The sequence below is a fragment of the Cebus imitator genome, unplaced genomic scaffold (genome assembly GCF_001604975.1).
Source record: "Cebus imitator isolate Cc_AM_T3 unplaced genomic scaffold, Cebus_imitator-1.0 Scaffold59, whole genome shotgun sequence".
Taxonomy (NCBI): domain Eukaryota; kingdom Metazoa; phylum Chordata; class Mammalia; order Primates; family Cebidae; genus Cebus; species Cebus imitator.
The window spans coordinates 2,678,044-2,697,734 of record NW_016107374.1 but is presented as its reverse complement, the minus strand read 5'-3'; the positions used below and the strand labels follow the sequence as shown (position 1 = coordinate 2,697,734).

The 19,691-nt window shown below is 50.7% G+C and overlaps 1 protein-coding gene across 1 annotated transcript in view; it reads left to right on the top strand.

Moving 5' to 3' along the window:
• The window catches only part of SAMM50 (SAMM50 sorting and assembly machinery component), a 39,222-nt gene that overhangs the window by 6,889 nt on the left and 12,642 nt on the right, over positions 1-19,691 (top strand). Inside the window, exons 3-11 of the mRNA XM_017529513.2 lie at positions 572-673; positions 4,677-4,764; positions 9,155-9,261; positions 10,089-10,219; positions 10,625-10,712; positions 12,712-12,840; positions 13,406-13,477; positions 14,649-14,735; positions 18,564-18,634. Of these exons, the coding sequence (XP_017385002.1) occupies positions 572-673; positions 4,677-4,764; positions 9,155-9,261; positions 10,089-10,219; positions 10,625-10,712; positions 12,712-12,840; positions 13,406-13,477; positions 14,649-14,735; positions 18,564-18,634 (875 nt within the window). The remainder of the gene's footprint in view (positions 1-571; positions 674-4,676; positions 4,765-9,154; positions 9,262-10,088; positions 10,220-10,624; positions 10,713-12,711; positions 12,841-13,405; positions 13,478-14,648; positions 14,736-18,563; positions 18,635-19,691) is intronic.

Sequence of the window (19,691 nt, the reverse complement as noted above, 5' to 3'; positions counted from 1 at the left end):
CAATAATTTACCTGCCTCAGCATCCCAAGTAGCTGGGACGACAGATGTGTACCACCATACCCAGCTAATTTTTTGTGCACAGTTATGAAGTCAGGGGTCATGGCCAGCATTCATTCATAGGCCACTGCTCAGAGAGTGTGTTGGGAAGGAGGGAGGGAGGGAGGGAAGGAAAGAAGGAAAGAAGGAAGGGAGGAAAGAGAGAGAAAGAAAAGAGAGAGGAGAAGGAGAAGGAGGAGAGACGGGCTTTCCCCATGTTGGCCAGGCTGGTCTCGAACTCCTGGCCTCAAGTGATGTGGCCTGCCTGGGTTTAGGGCTAACCTGGTCCTTGGGGGTCATCTGGCTGGAGAGAGTTTGTAGCTCTTGTTCACAGAAAATGCAGACCCAGCAAAGCGGAAGTGGCAGTGACCAGTGTTTTGAAAAGCTGTGGAAGATGGTAGAGTCCAGAAGTATGAATTTTGGGTTACTCAACTTGAAGAGAACATTGCCGTTAATGTCAGACGTGGTCTTTAGTCTTGACGCCTAATCTCTTTGCCTTGTGTCATCCATAATACTGTCCCTGTGTGACTTTCAGGTGGTTGTTCAACATGTTCATTTTGATGGACTTGGAAGGACAAAAGATGATATCATCATCTGTGAAATTGGAGATGTTTTCAAGGCCAAAAACCTAATTGAGGTAAGTGTGATCTCTACTTGGTGTGCTGTTCCAGTATCTTCTGAAGAACTTGTAAACCTCCCGAGGTCAGAGCACAGAGCACCCTGCGCCTGGCCTGTGTGCTGGGGATCTGCCTCCTACCCCAGAGGGGGTCTTGGCACCCGCAAGCTGAACCCCCTGACTTCCTGCGGTGCCTCCTATGAACTCCACGTATTTGCAAATGCCTTTTCCTACTGTGTCTTATCCAGGAGAAAGAAGTGTCTGTCCTCATGTTCTTCAGAACTCTCCCAGCGCCGTCATGGGAGCTGGTGGGGTTAGTGCACAGCCGTTCCCAGGCACCGCGCTGAGTTCCTGAGAGTGAACTCTACCTTGCTGACCCCGTGGGGCGGCTGCTCATCTGGGACAGGCTCCCTGTCTCCTCAGGGCCTTGGCTGTGTCTGTGGAGCAGTCTTCTTCCTGCACTGCACCCCGTTTCTCATCTCCACTGTGGGTTTCCTCTGCCTTTCTGCTCTTGGGACCACATTGAACATGTCCACGCAGAGGTCACCAGCAACTTCTTTGTGGCTGGGTCCAGCGGGCTCCTTTCAGTCCTCATTTTACTAGACCTTTCAACAGCGTTTGGTACAGTGGACCAGTCTCACCTAAAGAAAAAAGTTTTTTATTTTTATTTATTTACTTTTTGAGATAGATTCTTGCTCTGTTGCGTGGCCTGGAGTGTGGTGATGTGCTCTTGGCTCACTACAACCTCCGCCTCCCAGGTTCAAAGGATTCTCGTGCTTCAGCCTCCCATGTAGCTGGGATTCCGGGTGCACACCACCACACCTGGCTGATTTTGTTGTATTTTTAATAGAGATGTGGTTTCGCCATGTTGGCAAGGCTGGTCTCGAACTCCTGGCCTCAAGTGAGCCACCTGCCTCAGCCTGCCAAAATGCTGGGGTTACAGGCATGAGCCACCATGCCCAGCCAAATTTGCATTTTTAAAAAATTTAAGTAACATTAAGCACAGTAAGAAGGAAGGATAGAAAATCAAATGGTACAGAAGGGTATCAGAATGAAAATGACACATTTCCCTACCTGGCCAATCCCAGTCTGCTCTCCAGCGGTAATGTGGCTAACGGTTTCTTAGATATGTTGTACAAATGTATAAACGTGTGCTCCTTAAAGAGTAACGCTATTCTGGCCGGGCGCGGTGGCTCAAGCCTGTAATCCCAGCACTTTGGGAGGCCGAGGCGGGTGGATCACGAGGTCAAGAGATCGAGACCATCCTGGTCAACACGGTGAAACCCCGTCTCTACTAAAAATACAAAAAATTAGCTGGGCATGGTGGTGTGTGCCTGTAATCCCAGCTACTCAGGAGGCTGAGGCAGGAGAATTGCCTGAACCCAGGAGGCGGAGGTTGCAGTGAGCCGAGATCGCGCCATTGCACTCCAGCCTGGGTAACAAGAGCGAAACTCCGTCTCAAAAAAAAAAAAAAAAGAGTAACGCTATTCTCTATATTTTTTTCTTTTCTGACGTAAATTATGGAGATCTTTTCACATCCATAGACACCAGTCCGTTGGCTGTGTGATACCTTGTCTACACTTTTGTGTGTGTGTGTGAGACAGGGTCTTGTTCTGGTGCAAGTCCTGCACAGGCGGGAGTCCAGTGGCGTGAACACAGCTCACTGCAGCCTCAACCTATTGGGTGCAAGCAATCCTCTCACCTCAGCCTCCTGGGTAGTTGGGACCACAGGCACACACCACCACGCATGGCTAAGTTTTTAAAACTTTTTGTTGAGACAGGGTTTCACCTTGTCGTCCAGGCTGATCTCAAACTCTTGGCACAAATGGTCCTCCCAACTTGGCCTCTCAAAGCGCTGGGATTGCGGCATGAGCCACTTCACCTGGCCCTCTAGCATTTATTATAAAGTTTTCCACTGATGGACATTTAAATTATTTTCACTCTTACAAACAATGCTGCACTAAACGTCTCAGGGTGTCTTTGTGTACATTGACAGTACGCTTCAGGATGCATTCCTAGAAGAGGGATTCCTGGGCGGAAGTGTGAGCACTCTGCGGCTTTCACTGGTGCTGCTGTCGCTCTGCAAAGAGACCGCATGGTCCGAGCTCTCACCGCAGTCTATGAGATGGTCTCCTAAAAATTGGGTGTTATCACAATTTTTAAATTCTTGCCATCTTGTTAGAAGAAAAATATCATCTTATTGTTTTAAACTGCATTTCTTTAATTATGAATGAGATCCAACATCTTTTTTCTGTTTATCGGTCATTCCTCTCTCCTACGAATTAACTTGGTGTCTTCTGTCTTCCATCGGGTTGTTCAGCTTTTGTGGATTTCCAGGAGCGCTTTGCATAGCCTCCGTTGAATGCAGCTGTCCTGCTTTGTCATTTGCCTCTTGAATGTGTCTGTCCCTCCTCTTCCTCACTCTTTCCTTTTCCCTGGGTTTTGGCCACCATTTTCGTGGGCTGCTTTCCGTCCCATCACGGTCATTCTCGGGCTCCACTGTCGGCTTCTTTTCCCTGTGTGCCTCCCTCAGCGTGGCTTTTCCACAAGGACCAGTCTGCTAGGTGGTCTCATCCTCGTCCCAGGTTCCAGTCATAGCCTGAATGCAGAGGGCTCCCCACGCTTTATTTCTAGCCAGCTCCTCTCTGTCGAGCTTTAGCCCCAAATAGGCAACTGCCCACTAAACGTTTCCTCGTGGCATTGCCACAGCCATCTCCAGCTCCACGGGGCCGAGATCTGAAGTCATCTCTTTCCCACCCATCTGCCCTGCCTGTCTTCCCATCTCTCTTCCTGACTTCTCTGATGCTGCTCAGTGCTAGCCAGGTGCTAAGCCCTGAGCTGCAGTTTTTGTAGCTTCTTTCCTCTTCTCATGTGCTCTACCTAGTCAGTGGCGGTGTCCTCTGGCCCCTGCCTGTGAAATGTCTCCAGGGTCTGTCCTCCCTTCTAATACTGTGGCCCACACTGGGCCTGCCTTCACCCCAGCCCTGGGGCTGCTGCCAGAGCCCCTCCCGCATCCCTCACCTGCGGGCTTCTCCCATCTGGGCAGAACTCCACATTCATCTGCACAGTTCGTTCTTTCTCACAAGGAAATGTGATCCTCTCTCTCTCCTGCTGACAGTTGTACAGTGACTCCCTTTCACCTGCAGGGTGGAATCTCAGCTGTCCTTATCACACAAGGGTCTCTCCTCCTCTTGTGTCCTCAGCACTCGCCTGCCTTACCTTCCTTCTACCTGTCCTTCCAACAGGAGTGGACTTCGTGCCTCTGAAGGAACTGCTGTGGACAGCGAAGAAAGGACACAAAGTTGAACCATGGTTAGAAATGGTTAGAAAGGCTGGGTGTGGTGGCTCACGTCTATAATCCCAGCACTTTGGGAGGCAGAGGTGGGTGGATCAGTTGAGGTCAGGAGTTCGAGACCAGGCTGGCCAACATGGTGAAACCCCAACTCTACTAAAAATACAAAAAATTTAGCCGGGTGTGGTGGCACATGCCTGTAATCCCAGCTACTCGGAAGGCCGAGGCAGGAGAATCAATTGAACCCAGGAGGTGGAGGTTGCAGTGAGCCAAGATCACACCATTGCACTCCAGCCTGAGCGACAGAGTGGTGTGTTTCTTCCTCAAAGGGAGATCTGAAAAAAAAAAAAACTGAAAGAAAAGTAAAGGTGTGTATACACACACGTCTTTCTTTAGCCAGACATAACCACTGTTCACGATTGTGATCTCTTCCAGCGCAACGTTCTAGGCTGTGTGTTGGGTATGTGTATCTGCGTTGACATTTTTGTGTATACTCAGGATGATATGACACACTCTTGATGCCAAGGCTTGGTTTTGCGCTTGTCAGCGGGGCATTTTTGTTGCCCTTGTGGTGCTGTTCCCTTCTTCCGTGAGGCTGGGCTTCGTAGTGCTTGCTGCTCAGTGATCTGACGTAGCACCGAATGGTAAATTGCCAGCCTCGCCATGTAGCTGCTGTTTTCTGCTTCTGTATCTTAGAAGGATACATTCCTTGCTTTTTTCCCCACTTTATAGGTAATGCGAAAATCTCATGAAGCCCGTGAAAAATTGCTTCGCCTTGGGATTTTTAGACAAGTGGATGTTTTGATTGACACATGTCAAGGTACGTATTGAGGTGTAGTATCTTTATAATTCCCTTTCTGTCCATCACAAAACTGTTTTTGTGGCCAGATACAGATGTGGCCAGCAGAGCACCCCTCCCTGCTATGTAGCACCTGAAAGTTTATCAAACAGGTAGTTCTTGAGTTAGCAGTCTCGGGAAGGGACTGGGTTGGTTGGTTGTTTTTGGAGAGTGCTCTTGCTGTATTGCCCAGGCTGGTCTGGAACTCCTGTGCTCTGTCGATCTTCCTGCCTCAGCCTCCTGAGTAGCTGGGATGACAGGTGTGGGCCTGGATTTTTGTACGAGGCCAGGAGGAATGGTGAGCTTTGAAGATACTGTTGTGTTACCTCCAGACTGCACTGGGGCCCTGAGAGTGACTCTGAGGCAGGGTGCCAGGCTTCGTTCACATATCCCAGTCCAGTGCTGTGCAGGTGGCACTTGGTAGACCCCATCTCCATGTGTGCTTGAAAAAAAGGAGGGAATCCAATTTCCATTTTAGTGTTTGCTCATTTTCTTGTTGCTGTGTGCTATTGGGCATGTCTCTCAACATACATTCTTTGGCTAGTGAGTACCTGCTTCGAGGCAGGCCCTGTGCAGGCCCCAGAGGGAAATACAGCAACACAAAGGGCGTGGTCTCCTGGAGGGGCTTCAGCCGGTGGGGCCGGGCTGGGGGCAGAGCAGTAAGTGATGGCAGCACAGTCACCATGCTGTGCCGTAAGAGGCTGACGGAGGAAGTGGCTTCACCTGGCCATGGCGTGAGAAGGGGATCAGAGAGGGTGTCCCCGAAGGGGCAGTGTCTGAGCTGAGACCTAGGAGATGCATCTGAGTGAGTCTGGGGAGAAGGGCTGGTAGTGGGGTGGGGTGGAGTGTCCTGGGGACAGGGATAGCACTTAGCAGGGCCACGCCAGAGGGAGAGGGGCTTGGTGGGTGGACTAGTATCGGAAGTGCCGGAGTGCAGATCGGGGTATAAGTGCTGGAAGGCAAGGGGGAAAGGCAGTCAGGCGCCCGGACCTGTGGGCCCAGCGCAGGGGGCTAGAATTCTGACTTTGGTCTGAATTCAGCAGACATCATTGAGAAATAAGTATTTGAAATGAATCTGAACAAGTTAACTCTTCTGAATCGAATGAGGGGTAATTAGGAGAAGGCCCAGATGAGACAATATAGGAAGCTACTTACAAAAGTAAGGTGCTAGACAAACTAAGGACGTTTTCATTCTTCGGAATATGGTTTCAGCCAACACTAACAGAGACCCCAAAGAACAGTGGCTTAGACGAGAGAGGAGTCTCCGTCTCTCCACACAGCTGGGCGACTGCAAAGGGCTGGTGTGGCTCTTTGTTCCCTCAGGTCACAGTGGGCTGGCGTGGTTTCCCGTGGTTCCCTGGGGGTCACCGTGGGCTGGCGTGGTTTCCCGTGGTTCCCTGGGGTCACCTTGGGCTGGCGTGGTTTCCCGTGGTTCCCTGGGGGTCACTGTGGGCTGGCGTGGTTTCCCGTGGTTCCTTGAGGTCACCTTGGGCTGGCGTGGTTTCCCATGGTTCCCTGGGGTCACCTTGGGCTGGTGTGGTTTCCCGTGGTTCCCTGGGGGTCACCGTGGGCTGGCGTGGTTTCCCGTGGTTCCTTGAGGTCACCTTGGGCTAGTGTGGTGCCTTGTTCTCTGAAGTCACCTTGGGCTGGTGTGGTTCCCTGAGGTCAGCTTGGGCTGGTGCATGGTTTCCCGTTGTATCTTGTTGCTTTGTCATCGCTAGGGTCCCTGAGTCCCTCTGCTGGCTGAGCACCATGTCCCTGTTCCAGCAGCAGGGAGGAGCACGGGCGGTTGAAAGGGCATCCTCCTCCCTTTAAGCACCTGTCCTCGGTGTTGTACACAGCACTGCTCTCATCCCGTTGGCCAGGACTTAGTCATTGGGCCACACCTTGTGCAAGGGAGGCTGGGAAGTAAAGCCTGGTGGCTAGGTACTCTGCTAAGAGTCAAGGATTCAATTATGATGGAAACAGGGGTTCTCAAAGTGTGGCCGCAGACCAGCGGTCCTGCTCTCCTCTGGGAACCTGTTGGAAACGTGATGCCATTGAAGCAGAAACTCTAGGGTGGGGCCAGCGGCCTGTGGCAGACAGGCTGTCCAGGTGGTTCCGATGTGTGCTGGAGCTGGGGAACTACTGGGCTAGTGAAGGGGAAGAGCTGGCAGGAGCCGGCCGCTCTGCACCTCCGAGTCCAGAGTACGAACAGCGGTGTCCGTGCAGCCCTGCAGGCAGTGTCTGTGTGCGCAGTGCAGTGGGATCCTCACGGAAACCTGGCCAAGTGTCATTATAATTCAAACACAAAGCAAAACAAAAACAGGTTGAGTATCCCTTACCTGAAATGTTTGGGACCAGAAATGTTTTGCGTTTTGGATTATGGAATATCTGCATTGTACCTGTGAACATTCCTAACTGGAAAATCCGAAATCCACAGTGCTCCTGTGAGCATTTCCTTGAAGTGTCACGTCGGTGCTCAAAAAGTTTTGGATTTGGAATACTCAACCTGCATTTTCCAGCTAGTGAAACCCAGGCTCAGAGAGGCTTAAGTCACTTGCCCAGGGCAGACAAGTGAGTGAGACACTTCCAGTGCCCAAGGCCTGACCCACTGCCTGGGAAGCTTTCCTAGGGGCAAGTATGTTGGAGGCATTTGTCCTTTGCTGTCTCCTGTCCCTGTTGTAAACGTGCCCTTGTAGGTGGGCAGCTCGTCCACCCCTGCAGAGGCTCTCCACCCAGGCAGCGTGTTAGGATTACCTGGAGCTTACACGGCTTAGGACAGTGAAGCTCCTCCGTGCGGACTGTGGTGGTGGATCCATATCACTGTAACGGACAACAGCACATGGGACCCCTAATGTCAGCTATGGGCTTGAGTTAATACTTGGTGTGAGTGTTGGTTTATCAGTTGTGGCAAATGTACCACACATGCCAGGTGTTAGTAGGGAAAGTGTGTGTCAGGGTAGAGAGAGGCTCATGGAAACTCTTTGTACTTTCTGCTTTATTTTTTTTTGCTGGCTCAAATGCTTTATCTTTCTGATTGCCTAAAGCTGCCTTTCTAAGACGTAAAATCTGGCCAGGTGCGGTGGTTCATGCCTGTAATCCCAACACTTTGGGAGTTGGAGGCGGGCAGATCATGAAGGCAGGAGTTTGAGACCAGCCTGGCCAAAATGGTGAAATCCCATCTCTACTAAAAATACAAAAATTAGCCAGGCACGGTGGCAGGCGTCTGTAATCCCAGCTACTCAGAAAGCTGAGGCAGGAGAATTGCCTGAACCCAGGAGGCGGGGGTTATGGTGAGCCCAGATCATGTCATTGTACTCCAGCCTGGGTGACAAGAGCAAGACTCTGTCTCAAAAAAAAAAAAAAAAGGAAAGAAAAGATGGTACTGAGGCTCCACCCTAGACTTGTTGAGCCTGAGCTCCTAGAGCGGTGTCTGGGCATCACATAACGTCTAGATGTCTAGCCAGGGCTGAGCACCCCTGCTGTGTGCAAGGCAGGAGTTGCCCTTCCCTCCCGTGAGAGGCTATGCACTCCTACAGAGCCCAGCCCGCTCCCCACAAGGCACCCCAGGGCTGTGGCGGATCACAAGGTGACTGCCTCCAGCTCAGACTCAAGTCACACCGGGTACCGGGGAGGACAGACACAGTAAACGATCTGCATTTGTCTTCAAGGGTTACTGACATCTTATTGTCATGTGAGTTCCATATTTTCATGTCAGTTGAATTGAGACCCCATATATTTTCAAGGACCTCTCTAATAGGAGAACAGATTCCTTTAGCAAATATTGTTTGCTTAAGTGTGCGTGAGTGAATAATGCTGCTTCTGGTTACCTCCTTGTAGCAAAGATTGACTGTGTTTTTCTTTTTGTTTTCAGAGACAGGGTCTTGCTCTGTCATCCAGGCTGGAGAGCAGTGACACAGTCATAGCTCACTGCAGTCTCCAGCTGCTGGGCTCAAGTGATCGCCTCACCTCAGCCTCCCGAATAGTTGAGACTACAGGTGCTCGCCACCACACTGGCCCATTTAAAATCTTTTTGTAGAGACAGGGTCTTGCCATCTTGCTGGGGCTGGTCTTGAACTCCTGGTCTGAAAGCGATCCTCCCACCTCGTCCTCCCAAAGCACTGGAATTACAGGCCTGATTCACCATGCTCAGCCCTGTTTTTCGATATAGTCTACCCGAGAAACTAGAAACATTATTTTTTGGTGTAGAGGTGTGCAGTGTTTTGATTTTGTGTGGGAACGTTCTTAAACATTCTCATGATGACATCATTTTCCAAAGGACATTGTAAAATACAGTGAACCTTCAGATTGCTTTTTGTCTTTTTTAGCAATGGGGACCCAAAGTAAAATAATATCCTAGCTGTCTTACTGTTTCATATTTTTTATTTAGGTGATGATGCACTTCCAAATGGGTTAGATGTTACCTTTGAAGTAACCGAATTAAGGAGATTGACGGGCAGTTACAACACCATGGTTGGAAACAATGAAGGCAGTATGGTATGCTACAGGCTCTTCATGTTCTTATTTTGGAGCTTTGAATTAGGAGCGTTTATTCTAAAAGCTGATAGTGGTTTTAGAACGCGGTCATTTCATTTACCTTAATCTGTTGTTATTTGTGGTTTCTCTTTAGTCACCTGGAAATTGATTATAATGCGTTTGGGCTGCTTGCCAACATTGTTAACGTCAGTCATTAGGAATGATTTGGAGAACGTTCATATTAGCGGTCTCTTGTTGGGATTCCTTTAAACTCTGAATCTGCAGAACTTACGCTCTGGGGCTTCATGGTTGGCAGGGTTGGCCTGCCCCTTGCCTTCATCAGGTTTGAATGCAGAATGTGTGCCCTCAGCATGTTGCTTTCTTTTTTGGGGGGTCGGGTGGACAGAGTCTCGCTCTCCTCACCCAGGCTGGAGTGCAGTGGTGCAATCTTGGCTCACTGCAACCTCTGCCTCCTGGGTTCAAGTGATTCTCCTGCCTCAGCTTCCTGAATCGCTGGGACTATAGGCGCACACCACCATGCGCAGCTAATTTTTGTGTTTTTAGTAGAGACGGGGTTTCACCATGTTGGTTAGGCTGGTCTTGAACTCCTGATCTTGTGATCTGCCGCCTCGGCCTCCCAAAGTGCTGGGATTACAGGCGTGAGCCACCACGCCCAGCCAGCAGTGGCTTGTTTTAAAGAATGAATGTGGTTATGAATGAAAGACTAGATCTGCAGTGAACATTTTCTTTCTGTTTTTGTGAAAGTCCCTTGCTAGCATAGTCCTTATCCAAAGTTCTCACTCCTTCAGCTTAGAACGCTGCTATTTTTCTTTTTTTTTTCCTGCTAGGTACTTGGCCTCAAACTCCCTAATCTTCTTGGTCGTGCGGAAAAGGTGACCTTTCAGTTTTCCTATGGAACGAAAGAAACGTCCTATGGCCTGTCCTTCTTCAAACCCCGGCCCGGAAGCTTCGAAAGAAAGTAGGGAGCCCAACAGATCATTGCAGACACCTTTCTGCTCTGGCCTCTCTACCTTTTTAAAGAGCAGATTTTTAGGAGAGTAGAAATACCTCATTTTTTCACAAGGAATAGCAGAGATGAAAGAACCAAAGTGTAGACTCGGCCCTGGGGTGGGTGCAGGTAGAGGGGAGGAGGGAAGGGGAGGGCAGAATCCTTGTTGCCAGCAGCCTGATAGAAAGTTAAAATAGGTGGCTTATTTGTGAAAAGAACCGTGGCAGAATCAGCTGCCACTTCACGGGGACCCCATGCTGTAGATTTCCTCTTGAAGATGAGCCCCACAGGCGTCGTTTTCAATCTGTTGCTTTAAATGTGTACAAGTTCTAATCACTGTCGCAGCTTTTAAAGTTCTATCCCATTGCCTCCTAGTTTCTCTGTAAACTTATATAAAGTTACGGGACAGTTCCCTTGGAGCTCACTGCGGGAGACGGACAGAGGAATGTCAGCCGAGTACAGCGTGAGTAGCGTTTCAGTCTTTCCCTCTGGGCGTGGGGGAAACAGGGTGCCTTTTTAATTGAGTCCCAAAGGCAGCAAGAGAGTAGCATGGAGAGCACACGCCCTCTGCCCCCCGCGCCAGCCACCTCCTGAGGGGGCGCCGCTTCTCTCTTGTTTTGCTTTTGTTGCCCAGGCTGGAATCCAGTGGCGCGATCTCGGCTCATTACCACCTCTGCCTCTCAGGTTCAAGCAATTCTCCTGCCTCAGCTTCCTGAGTAGCTGGGATTATAGGCATGCGCCACCATGCTTGGCTAATTTTTGTATTTTTAGTAGAGATGGGGTTTCTCCATGTTGGTCAGGCTGGTCTCGAACTCCTGACCTCAGGTGATCCTCCCGCCTTGGCCTCCCAAAGTGCTGGGATTACAAGTGTGAGCCACCACGCCTGTGGGTGCCTCTTCTCTAGCCGAGTGCAGGCTGCCAGGGGCCCGAGAGTGGCTGATGCCCATGTTGGCAGCTCCTTAACCTGGTCCTGACTATCTGAGGTACCATTCGTTGTTCTTCCCCATATGTGTGGAGACCGACAGTTTCTCATAGTCAGCAGAGCTGGTCAGATCACTGGAAGGTTTCTTTCTTTCTTTTTTTTTTTGAGACAGAGTTTTGCTCGGAGGTGGGCCAGGTAGGCTCCAGGTTCAGGATGGAGACGGGAGAATCCGGGCATGATACTTTCATGAATGATACTTTCATTTCTTTTTCTCCAGGTTTTCTTGTCTGGAAGGGAGCAGCCCTCAGACACCTTTCTGCTCTGGCCTCTCTACCTTTTTAAAGAGCAGATTTTTAGGAGAGTAGAAATACGTCATTTTTTCACAAGGAATAGCAGAGATGAAAGAACCAAAGTGTAAACTCGGCCCTGGGGTGGGTGCAGGTAGAGGGGAGGAGGGAAGGGGAGGGCAGAATCCTTGTTGCCAGCAGCCCTGAAGCTGAGATCCTAGAGGAATGGACCAGATCATACTCAGTGGTATCCTCGGGGCTCATGTTAGGCCTCCCGAGGAGTGAAGAAATGATTTAGGCAGCTCTGCATCTCCCGCAGGCATTTGGGAAAGTGCCTGAATCCCAGGTGGCCCTAAGTGTAGAGATGGTACAGGCTGCCCGTCCTGTACCACCTCCCCAGTGCCTGGCACGGTGCCCCGCGGGTGCTGAGGTGATTGCCTCTCACTGTGAAGGTGGAATGGGGTGTTCTGGGCCTGTTGGTGCCCCACTCACCCAGTGGCCTGGAGTTCAATTGAGGGCTAGAGAGTGCCCAGTGTGGGATGCCCTCTGGGGACTGTGGGGTGACCTGGCTTCCTCGTGAGAGTTAAATCACTGTTTTACCACTTCCCGAAGCCAGCGAGCACCATTCGCTGTTCAGAAAACATTTCTTTGAGGTAGAACTCTAAGGTGAGCTGTCCTGGCCTCAGGGAAGACCGTGTCAGGCTGGGAAGCCAGTCCCACCTGCCTGGTACCCAAGTTCACCTGGCGCAGGCCTCTGCTGCAGGAAGGACCCTCTTGCCTCTCACATAACCCTTGTGTCTGCCTCCATCTGTCTGGGCTGGTGCAGGTCGCTGGGTTGCCAAGCCTGGCTTCAGATAGGGTCAGGTGGACCACGTGGGGTGTGCGTCAATCAGATTGTCTTAGGTGTCTTACCCCTTACAAAGAAGCGGGAAAGAGACGGTGCCATGTGATGGCAGAGCTGCGCGCTGCCCTCACACCAGCGCCCCGGCTCCTCACCTGGGTGCAGCCCGCTACTTGGAACACTGCTGCCTTTGATTTAGTCCACAGCATTCTCCTTTTCTCCCTTTGGCCTTCTTTCTGGTTTTCTCTTCCCCTTCTTCTCTTCTTCCCCTTCTCCCTCTCTCTCATCATTAAAAAAAAAAGTGTTTTAGATTCTTAGTTCATTGTTTCGTGATGCCTCATTCCACAAAATGAGTTGCAACAACTTGCCGAGTATGTGTGGTCCGGAAAGACCTCTCATTTCCGTGTTGCAGTTTCCCATATGGAAGACCAGCCACACCGTCAAGTGGGAAGGCGTGTGGCGAGAGCTGGGCTGCCTCTCCAGGACGGCTTCCTTTGCGGTTCGAAAAGAAAGTGGACATTCACTGAAGTCATCTCTTTCGGTAACAGCTTCTCTTAGTTTGGGTAATAATTTCGTTGATGGAACCGTGCTATGCATTGGGAAAACAGTCTTTGCCGACATCAGGGCTGGTTGGGAAGCATCGCCGATTTGGGGTGTCCACAGTGGCGGCCCCTGCTCCCTGAGAGTTTCTGGCGTACTGCCTCATGTTGTCCTTTCCAGATAATATCTGTGGTAACAGGAAAAGGTGTGCTTCAGAGCTGACGGTGGAATTTTAGTTTTCAAAACGAATGAGGAACCTGGCTGAGCTGACTTAGACCAGGGCGTCGAGCTCCTTGAGAGAATGAACCCAGTGGCGGGTGTTCCTCTCCCACATAGTGAGCGGAAATTGTGTATTTAGTTGAAGCTCGAGTCTCAGTGTGGACGTCTCAATGTCCTCCTATGTAAGCTAGGAAGAGTGACCCTCGCTTCCTCCCAGGACTCTGTGAAGATGAAATGTTGGGATAGTTGTGGAATGCTAGCGTGGTGTGGCCCGCGTGTCCTAAGTACTCATGGTTATCTAATAGAACTGCTTGCAGTGAAAATGTCCACATTTAAATTTCTTTCAGCACGCCATGGTCATCGATTCTCGGAATTCTTCCATCTTACCAAGAAGAGGTGCTTTGCTGAAAGTTAACCAGGTAGTGTTGTTTCACCTGTGACCCCCGCAGGGTGAGGGGGGCCAAGCTTTGGACAATAAAGTCCCGGTGGGCTGGGTGGCTTGGGGGTGGGCAGTCCCACAGGGAAACTGCTTGTGCAGCATTGCTTGTGAGGGTCGCCAGCTCCACTCTCGGGCCGTCCCACAGGGTAACTGCACGTGCAGCATCACTGGTGACAGTCACCAGCTCTACTCTCAGGAGGTCCCACAGAGTAACCACATGTGCAGCACCCCTGGTGAGGGTCCTCAGCTCCATGCTCAGGGCTTTGAGCTGGGAATCGCTCCCTGCTCTCTGCAGTTCAGTCTTGCACCTTCACAGAACCCAAGGTGGGGGTAAGGCCGTGGCATCCCTGATGAGGGCCTGTAGTAGGAGGCCAGGAGGAGGGCTGTGAGTTGGTGTTACCCAGGAGGGAGTGCCCGAAGGCAGGGATCATCCTTTGACAGCTGCAGGGCAGGTGTTTCCTGGTGGCAGGAGGTGCTGGGGGAATGGTCTTCACAGCCTTAGAGGAACGTGCTCCTCTGCTGGTGTTGGGCAGGCTGTTAGTCTGTCTTTGGGTGGCCCTCTTGTTGGAGGCAAGGGCACAGGGACATAGTTCTTTACCATAAGACCTACGAGGTGCAGGCACAGTGAGGAGCCCACCTTGGTGGCTTGAGAGCGAGGGCAGTGGGGGCTGCACTGAACCCTGAGGTTTCCCCGAGCAGCTGCCCTCACTCTGGCTGGTGGTAGTTAGGTGTTGTGCAGGGCAAAAGCCTGGGGGTGCCTGATCTTCAGTGTCAGAAGAGCAACTAGAAATTAGATTTGTATGCAAAATAGCCCAAATTGTGAAAGGTCAGCTGAGTTTTTCCCCCGATGCTGATGAAGCCAACGAGCTGTGCTGCCGGTGCTGAGCTCTGTGTTGGGGTGCTCGGGTCGCCAGTGCTCCCTGCACACAGCCACGGGGCGGCCTCCGCACCGCTGGGGCCCGCTGATCCTCCATCCCGTCCGTCCACTGTTGTTGTCTTCAACAGCTAGGGCGTGGCTTCTGGAGACAGAATCTTCTGTTGCCTTTAAAAAATACAAAACAGCAAAATTAAAACCTGATGCAAAAACGCGATTCCGTGGCCCTGTAGTAAGTCTGCCTGCCGCCTTCGACCTGAGCGCTCTCTCTCCGCAGGAACTGGCAGGCTACACTGGCGGGGATGTGAGCTTCATCAAAGAAGATTTTGAACTTCAGGTGAACAAGCCACTCATATTTGATTCAGTGAGTATCTAACCGGACGCTGGCACCTGCACTGTCAGCCCTTACTTTGAGAATCTTACCGAAAAATCTTAGCTCCTGAATATCTGAAGCACTAGAGTGGAAGCCGGAGCAATAGTGCTTAACCTTTGATGTTTCAAATTTAGCCAGATTTGCAGACAATCTAGGGAGAAGCGATATTTATTTTATTTTAAAAGAAACCTCTGGCTGGGCGTGGTGGCTCATGCCTGTAATCCCAGCACTTTGGAAGGCCGAGGTGGGTGGATCGTGAGGTCAGGAGTTCAGGACCAATCTGGCCAAGATGGTGAAACCCCCTCTGTACTAAAAATGCAAAAAATTAGCCAGGTGTGGGGCGGGCACCTGTAATCCCAGGTACTTGGGAGGCTGAAGCAGAGAATTGCTTGAACCCAGGAGGAAGAGGTTGCAGTGAGCTGAGATCAAAACCATTGCACTCCAGCCCAGGGGATGGAGTGAGACCATGTCTTAAAAAAAAAAAAAAAAAAAAGTCGCCTCTGCTGATCGTTACACATAGGACCGTGAGAGAGCCCCTCCTGGTTTATCACCTCAGGGCCTTGGAGGAAGCGTGACTGGAGGACAGAGGGTTGTCTCCTGCCCTCGAAATGCTATTCCACGGACCTTCTAAGTCTTGCTTTGCTGGGTCTGCAGGGCTCTGGGTGCTTTCAGGAATTATTATTATTATTTTTTAAATTATCTTTAGTCCCGTTGGGTCAGTTTCTCCAGATTCACTCAGGAGTGAGGAGTAAGTGACTGGATTCTTGTCCTGCCAGAGGAGTCCCAGGCTGGGAGGATGGCTGGCGTATTTTTTACGTCTTCCCAGCACCTGGGGCTGGGGGCAGCTCTGCCCTGTCATTGCTACCTGGGTCTTACCTACCTTAAGACTTGGGGGCAAGGAGTGAGTTTTAAAATCATTTGTTACTGCCCTGGTTCAGCCTTTGACTCTGCACTTTAAACTTGGTTCCTGCCTTCCTCCTCCCCTGCGACTTCAGAGGCCACCACAGGCCTCTGTTGTCTGGCGCGGTGAGCCCGTCCTGATCCCTTCCATGGCACTGGATGCTGTCGCCTGCTTGCCTGTTCTCATGTTTCTCGTTTCCTTGGTTCATCATTGCTACGTTCTTCCACTTCCCACTTTCCTTTCTCAGGGCCGTTTCTGCCTCGTAGGCATGGCTTGGCCCTAGATCCTGTAACCATCCCTCCCTCCCTCCCTCCCTCCATCCATCCATCCATCCATCCATCCATCCTGCTGCTCTCCAGGATGGTCTCCTCCAGCCCTGTGGCTGTAGCTGCCGCCTGTGCTCAGCAGCTCTGGCTCTCCTGCTGTCCTTCCTGGACCCAAACTCAAGTGCTCCTGGATGTCTCAGCTCCTCACTTTACAGACAGCTCACATCCACAGAGTTCATCACCTTCCTCCCAAATCTGTGTCATGCCTGGGCTTCCCCTCCACTGATTCGCATGGTGCTCTGGCTGCTCTCAGTCCTCCCCTCAGCCACCTGCCACCCCCGGGTCCTGCCTCTCCTCCCCTTAGCTACTGCCCATCCTCACTGAACTGAGATTACGTTCTGAGTCATCTCTGCTCCTCTCCCACTCCCTGCCTTCCCCTTCCCCTTGTCCACACTGCAGACATGTTAGTCATCCTGAAACACAAGCTTTATCCTATCACTTCCCTACACAAACTGCCTGTGCTCTTAGGGTGCCTGTGGCCCTTGATCCTTCATCACCATGCCTGTCGCATGCTTGGGCTCTGTGGAAATACTTATTGTTTCCCAGAAGGCCTTGGCTTGCTCTGATTCCCAGGCACTTGTATTTACTCTGTCTGCCAGAGGTTGTAACTCCCTTTTTCACACTGGGCCTCTCTTGGCCTCCCACTCCCTGTCTTTAAGACTTTGGTTCAGGCGTATCTCCTGCAAGCCTTCCTGAACATCCCAGATGGAGGTGGGGGCTCCTCCACTGTGCTTGTAGCTCCTGTGCTTATTCTGTGGTAGTGCCCATCCACCCACCCACCCATCCATCCGTCTACCCACCCACCCATCAATTCATCTACCCATCCATCCATCCACCTACCTATCCATCCATCCACCCACCTACCCATCCATCCATCCACCCACACACCCATCTATCCATCCATCCACCCATCTATCCACCCATCCACCCATCTATCCATCCATCCACCCATCTATCCATCCATCCACCCATCTATCCATCCATCCACCCATCTATCCACCCACCCACCCATCCATCCATCTACCCACCTATCTACCCACCCATCCATCCACCCATCCACCCACCCATCCACCTACTCATCCATCCATCCACCCACCCGCCCATCCATCCATCCATCCATCCATCCATGCATGCATCCATCCATCCTTCCATCCATCCATCCATCCATCCATCCGTCCATCCATCCTTCCATCCTTCCATCTACCCACCCACCCATCCATCCACCCATCCATTCCATCCATCCACCCATCCACCCACCCATCCATCCACACACCTACCCACCCATCCATCCATTCACCCATCCACCCACCCATCCATCCACACACCTACCCACCCATCCATCCATTCACCCATCCACCCATCCATTCATCCATCTGTACACTCATCGGTCCATCCATCTATCCACCCACCCATGCGCCCATCGATTCATTCACCCATCCATTCATCTCCCCATCCAACACATGTATGCTGGCTGCCAGGCACTGTCGAGGCACTGAAAATACATCAGTGAAAAAAAACTCTCAAGGAACTTTCCATTCTTGAGGAAGGAAACCTGTAAGCGAATATCTTTATATATAATTGAGGAGGTGAGGACAAATGTTGTGAAGGAAAAGAAAGCAGAATAAAGGGGTAGAAAGTGACCAGAAAGGGGTGCCATGTGGTTGGGACAGTCAGGGAGGCGGCTGGTAATGCAGGCCCTGAGCACAGCCCAGAGCTTGGTGAGGGAACAAGTGTGGGACAGCGGGAGCCGTGAGGCGGGAGCACGGGTTCCGGGAGCAGTAGAGGTGGGAGGGCCTTGGAGGCTGGGTGTGGGCCCTCGCTTCTTCCACTCTACATGAGAGGAAGGCCTAGAGCCTTCTGAGCAGAGGACCGACACCTGGTCAACAAGAAAATGCCAGCTGCCGTGGGGACAGAAGCTTGTCCTCCTACAGATGCTTCTGAGAAAGCCGTATCTGAGCAGCTTGGAGGGACGTAGGCATTTGCAAGGCAGAGGGTGCGTGAGGCTCAGCCAGCTGCCCGAAAACATGGGGTGCAGAGGAGCAGGAGAGCCTCGGCCTGGTTGAGGACATTATTGGGAAGGTTTTGTGGCATGAAGATTGGCTCACTGAGCCTCCTGCCCTGGGAAAGACCGGACTCTGACCCTGAGGGTAGGGTTGGGAGTACGTGTCTGCACTGTAGGAGCCTTGCAGCCGGTACCTTCTTCCAGCCTAAGATGCTGTGTGTCCTGAATCCTTCCTCACCATTTTGAGGCCACGGCAGAGAGGCCTGAGCAGGTGTAGGGGGCCTGGGGTCCCTTCTCTGCGAGACCTTGGCTAGTGTTGCTGGCCATCGCTTCCCACCACAGAGCAGGGGCCTGCCCTGTGTCGGAATGGAAGCGGGCCCTGCTCGCCCTCAGCGGGTCTTGATTTGGACTTTGGAATAGTCCACGTGGCCCTCCGAAGGGTAGCTCTGCAACTGAACAAGCCAGGCGCTCTTGCAGCCCTTGCACCCTGGCTCAGAGCTCTGCATGCCACGGGCATTCAGTACACGGTGATGCTCCCTGGAATGAAAGGAATGCTGGGAGAAAACAGCCGTTTGTTTCTATTTGAACAGGTGTTTTCAGCGTCTCTCTGGGGCGGAATGTTGGTACCCATTGGTGATAAGCCGTCAAGTATTGCTGATAGGTAAGTACTCATCAATGAATGGGTAATTGGCACATATCTTCCTTTGGATCTTTTTGGTTGTTTTTTATAAGATATTTTAGAGAAGTTTATTTAGGAGAGCAGTATTTAAAATTTTACTTTAGTATTTATGTTTAAGCTAATTTCAAAGTATCACGTATACCTCATACTTAATATTTTTTGCTTTTTTTGGGGAAGTTACTTTATTATATTAAAAAATACACTGTTCTCTTTTGATTATGAAGGAATACAGTTTATACTCATTGCAGAAAGACAAAAATGGAGAAACATTTGAAGAAATTAGAGAAATCATTCGCCAAATGATGAGAAATTCTTTATAAGCAGCATTTGAATGGCGTATGTTTCATTATTTGCATATACCATAACTTTTTAGCCTACCGTATATTTTTTGATATTTGAGTTGTTTCTAATTTGTGATTTTTATAAATAACACTGAATAATAACTTTTAAGATAATTTGTTGTTTATTTTATTTTCTGTGGAATTACTGTCTCGGCGTAAAGCTCATAGTATTGCTGGGTGCTGCTTTTAGGAAGCTTACAGCAATTTATACCCCCACCAGCAGGGTATGAACTTGTTCTTGTTGCTTCGAAATACTAATCACTGTCCTCTAGGGCAAAAACCTTTTTTTTTTTTTTTTTTTCAACCCTGCATTAGTTAAAATTACTGGTTCAGCCTCTTTGGATGGTGGTTGGAGGTATAACAATTGCATAAGTGTGTAAGGATTTATGTGTAGAAGGATGTCCATTGTAGCATTGCTGATAAATAGGAAAGAATTTGAAACTGCCTTATATAAGTTCCCCAGTAGGAAAATGATTACATTCTAGCACAACCATTCCAAATCTATATAGTTAATAAAAATAAGGAGATGTGTGTTCATAAGTTAAAATTTTGCACATGAATATGTTTAGTGGATCCCTTCCAGCATGCAGGCAGGTGTGGGCAGGTGTAGCGCCGAGGCCCTGGGAAGTCAGCCATCGAAACAGCTGTGGTGGGCACCCCGGAGCCTGGGGCACCCCAGAGCCTGGGATGCAGCCAGC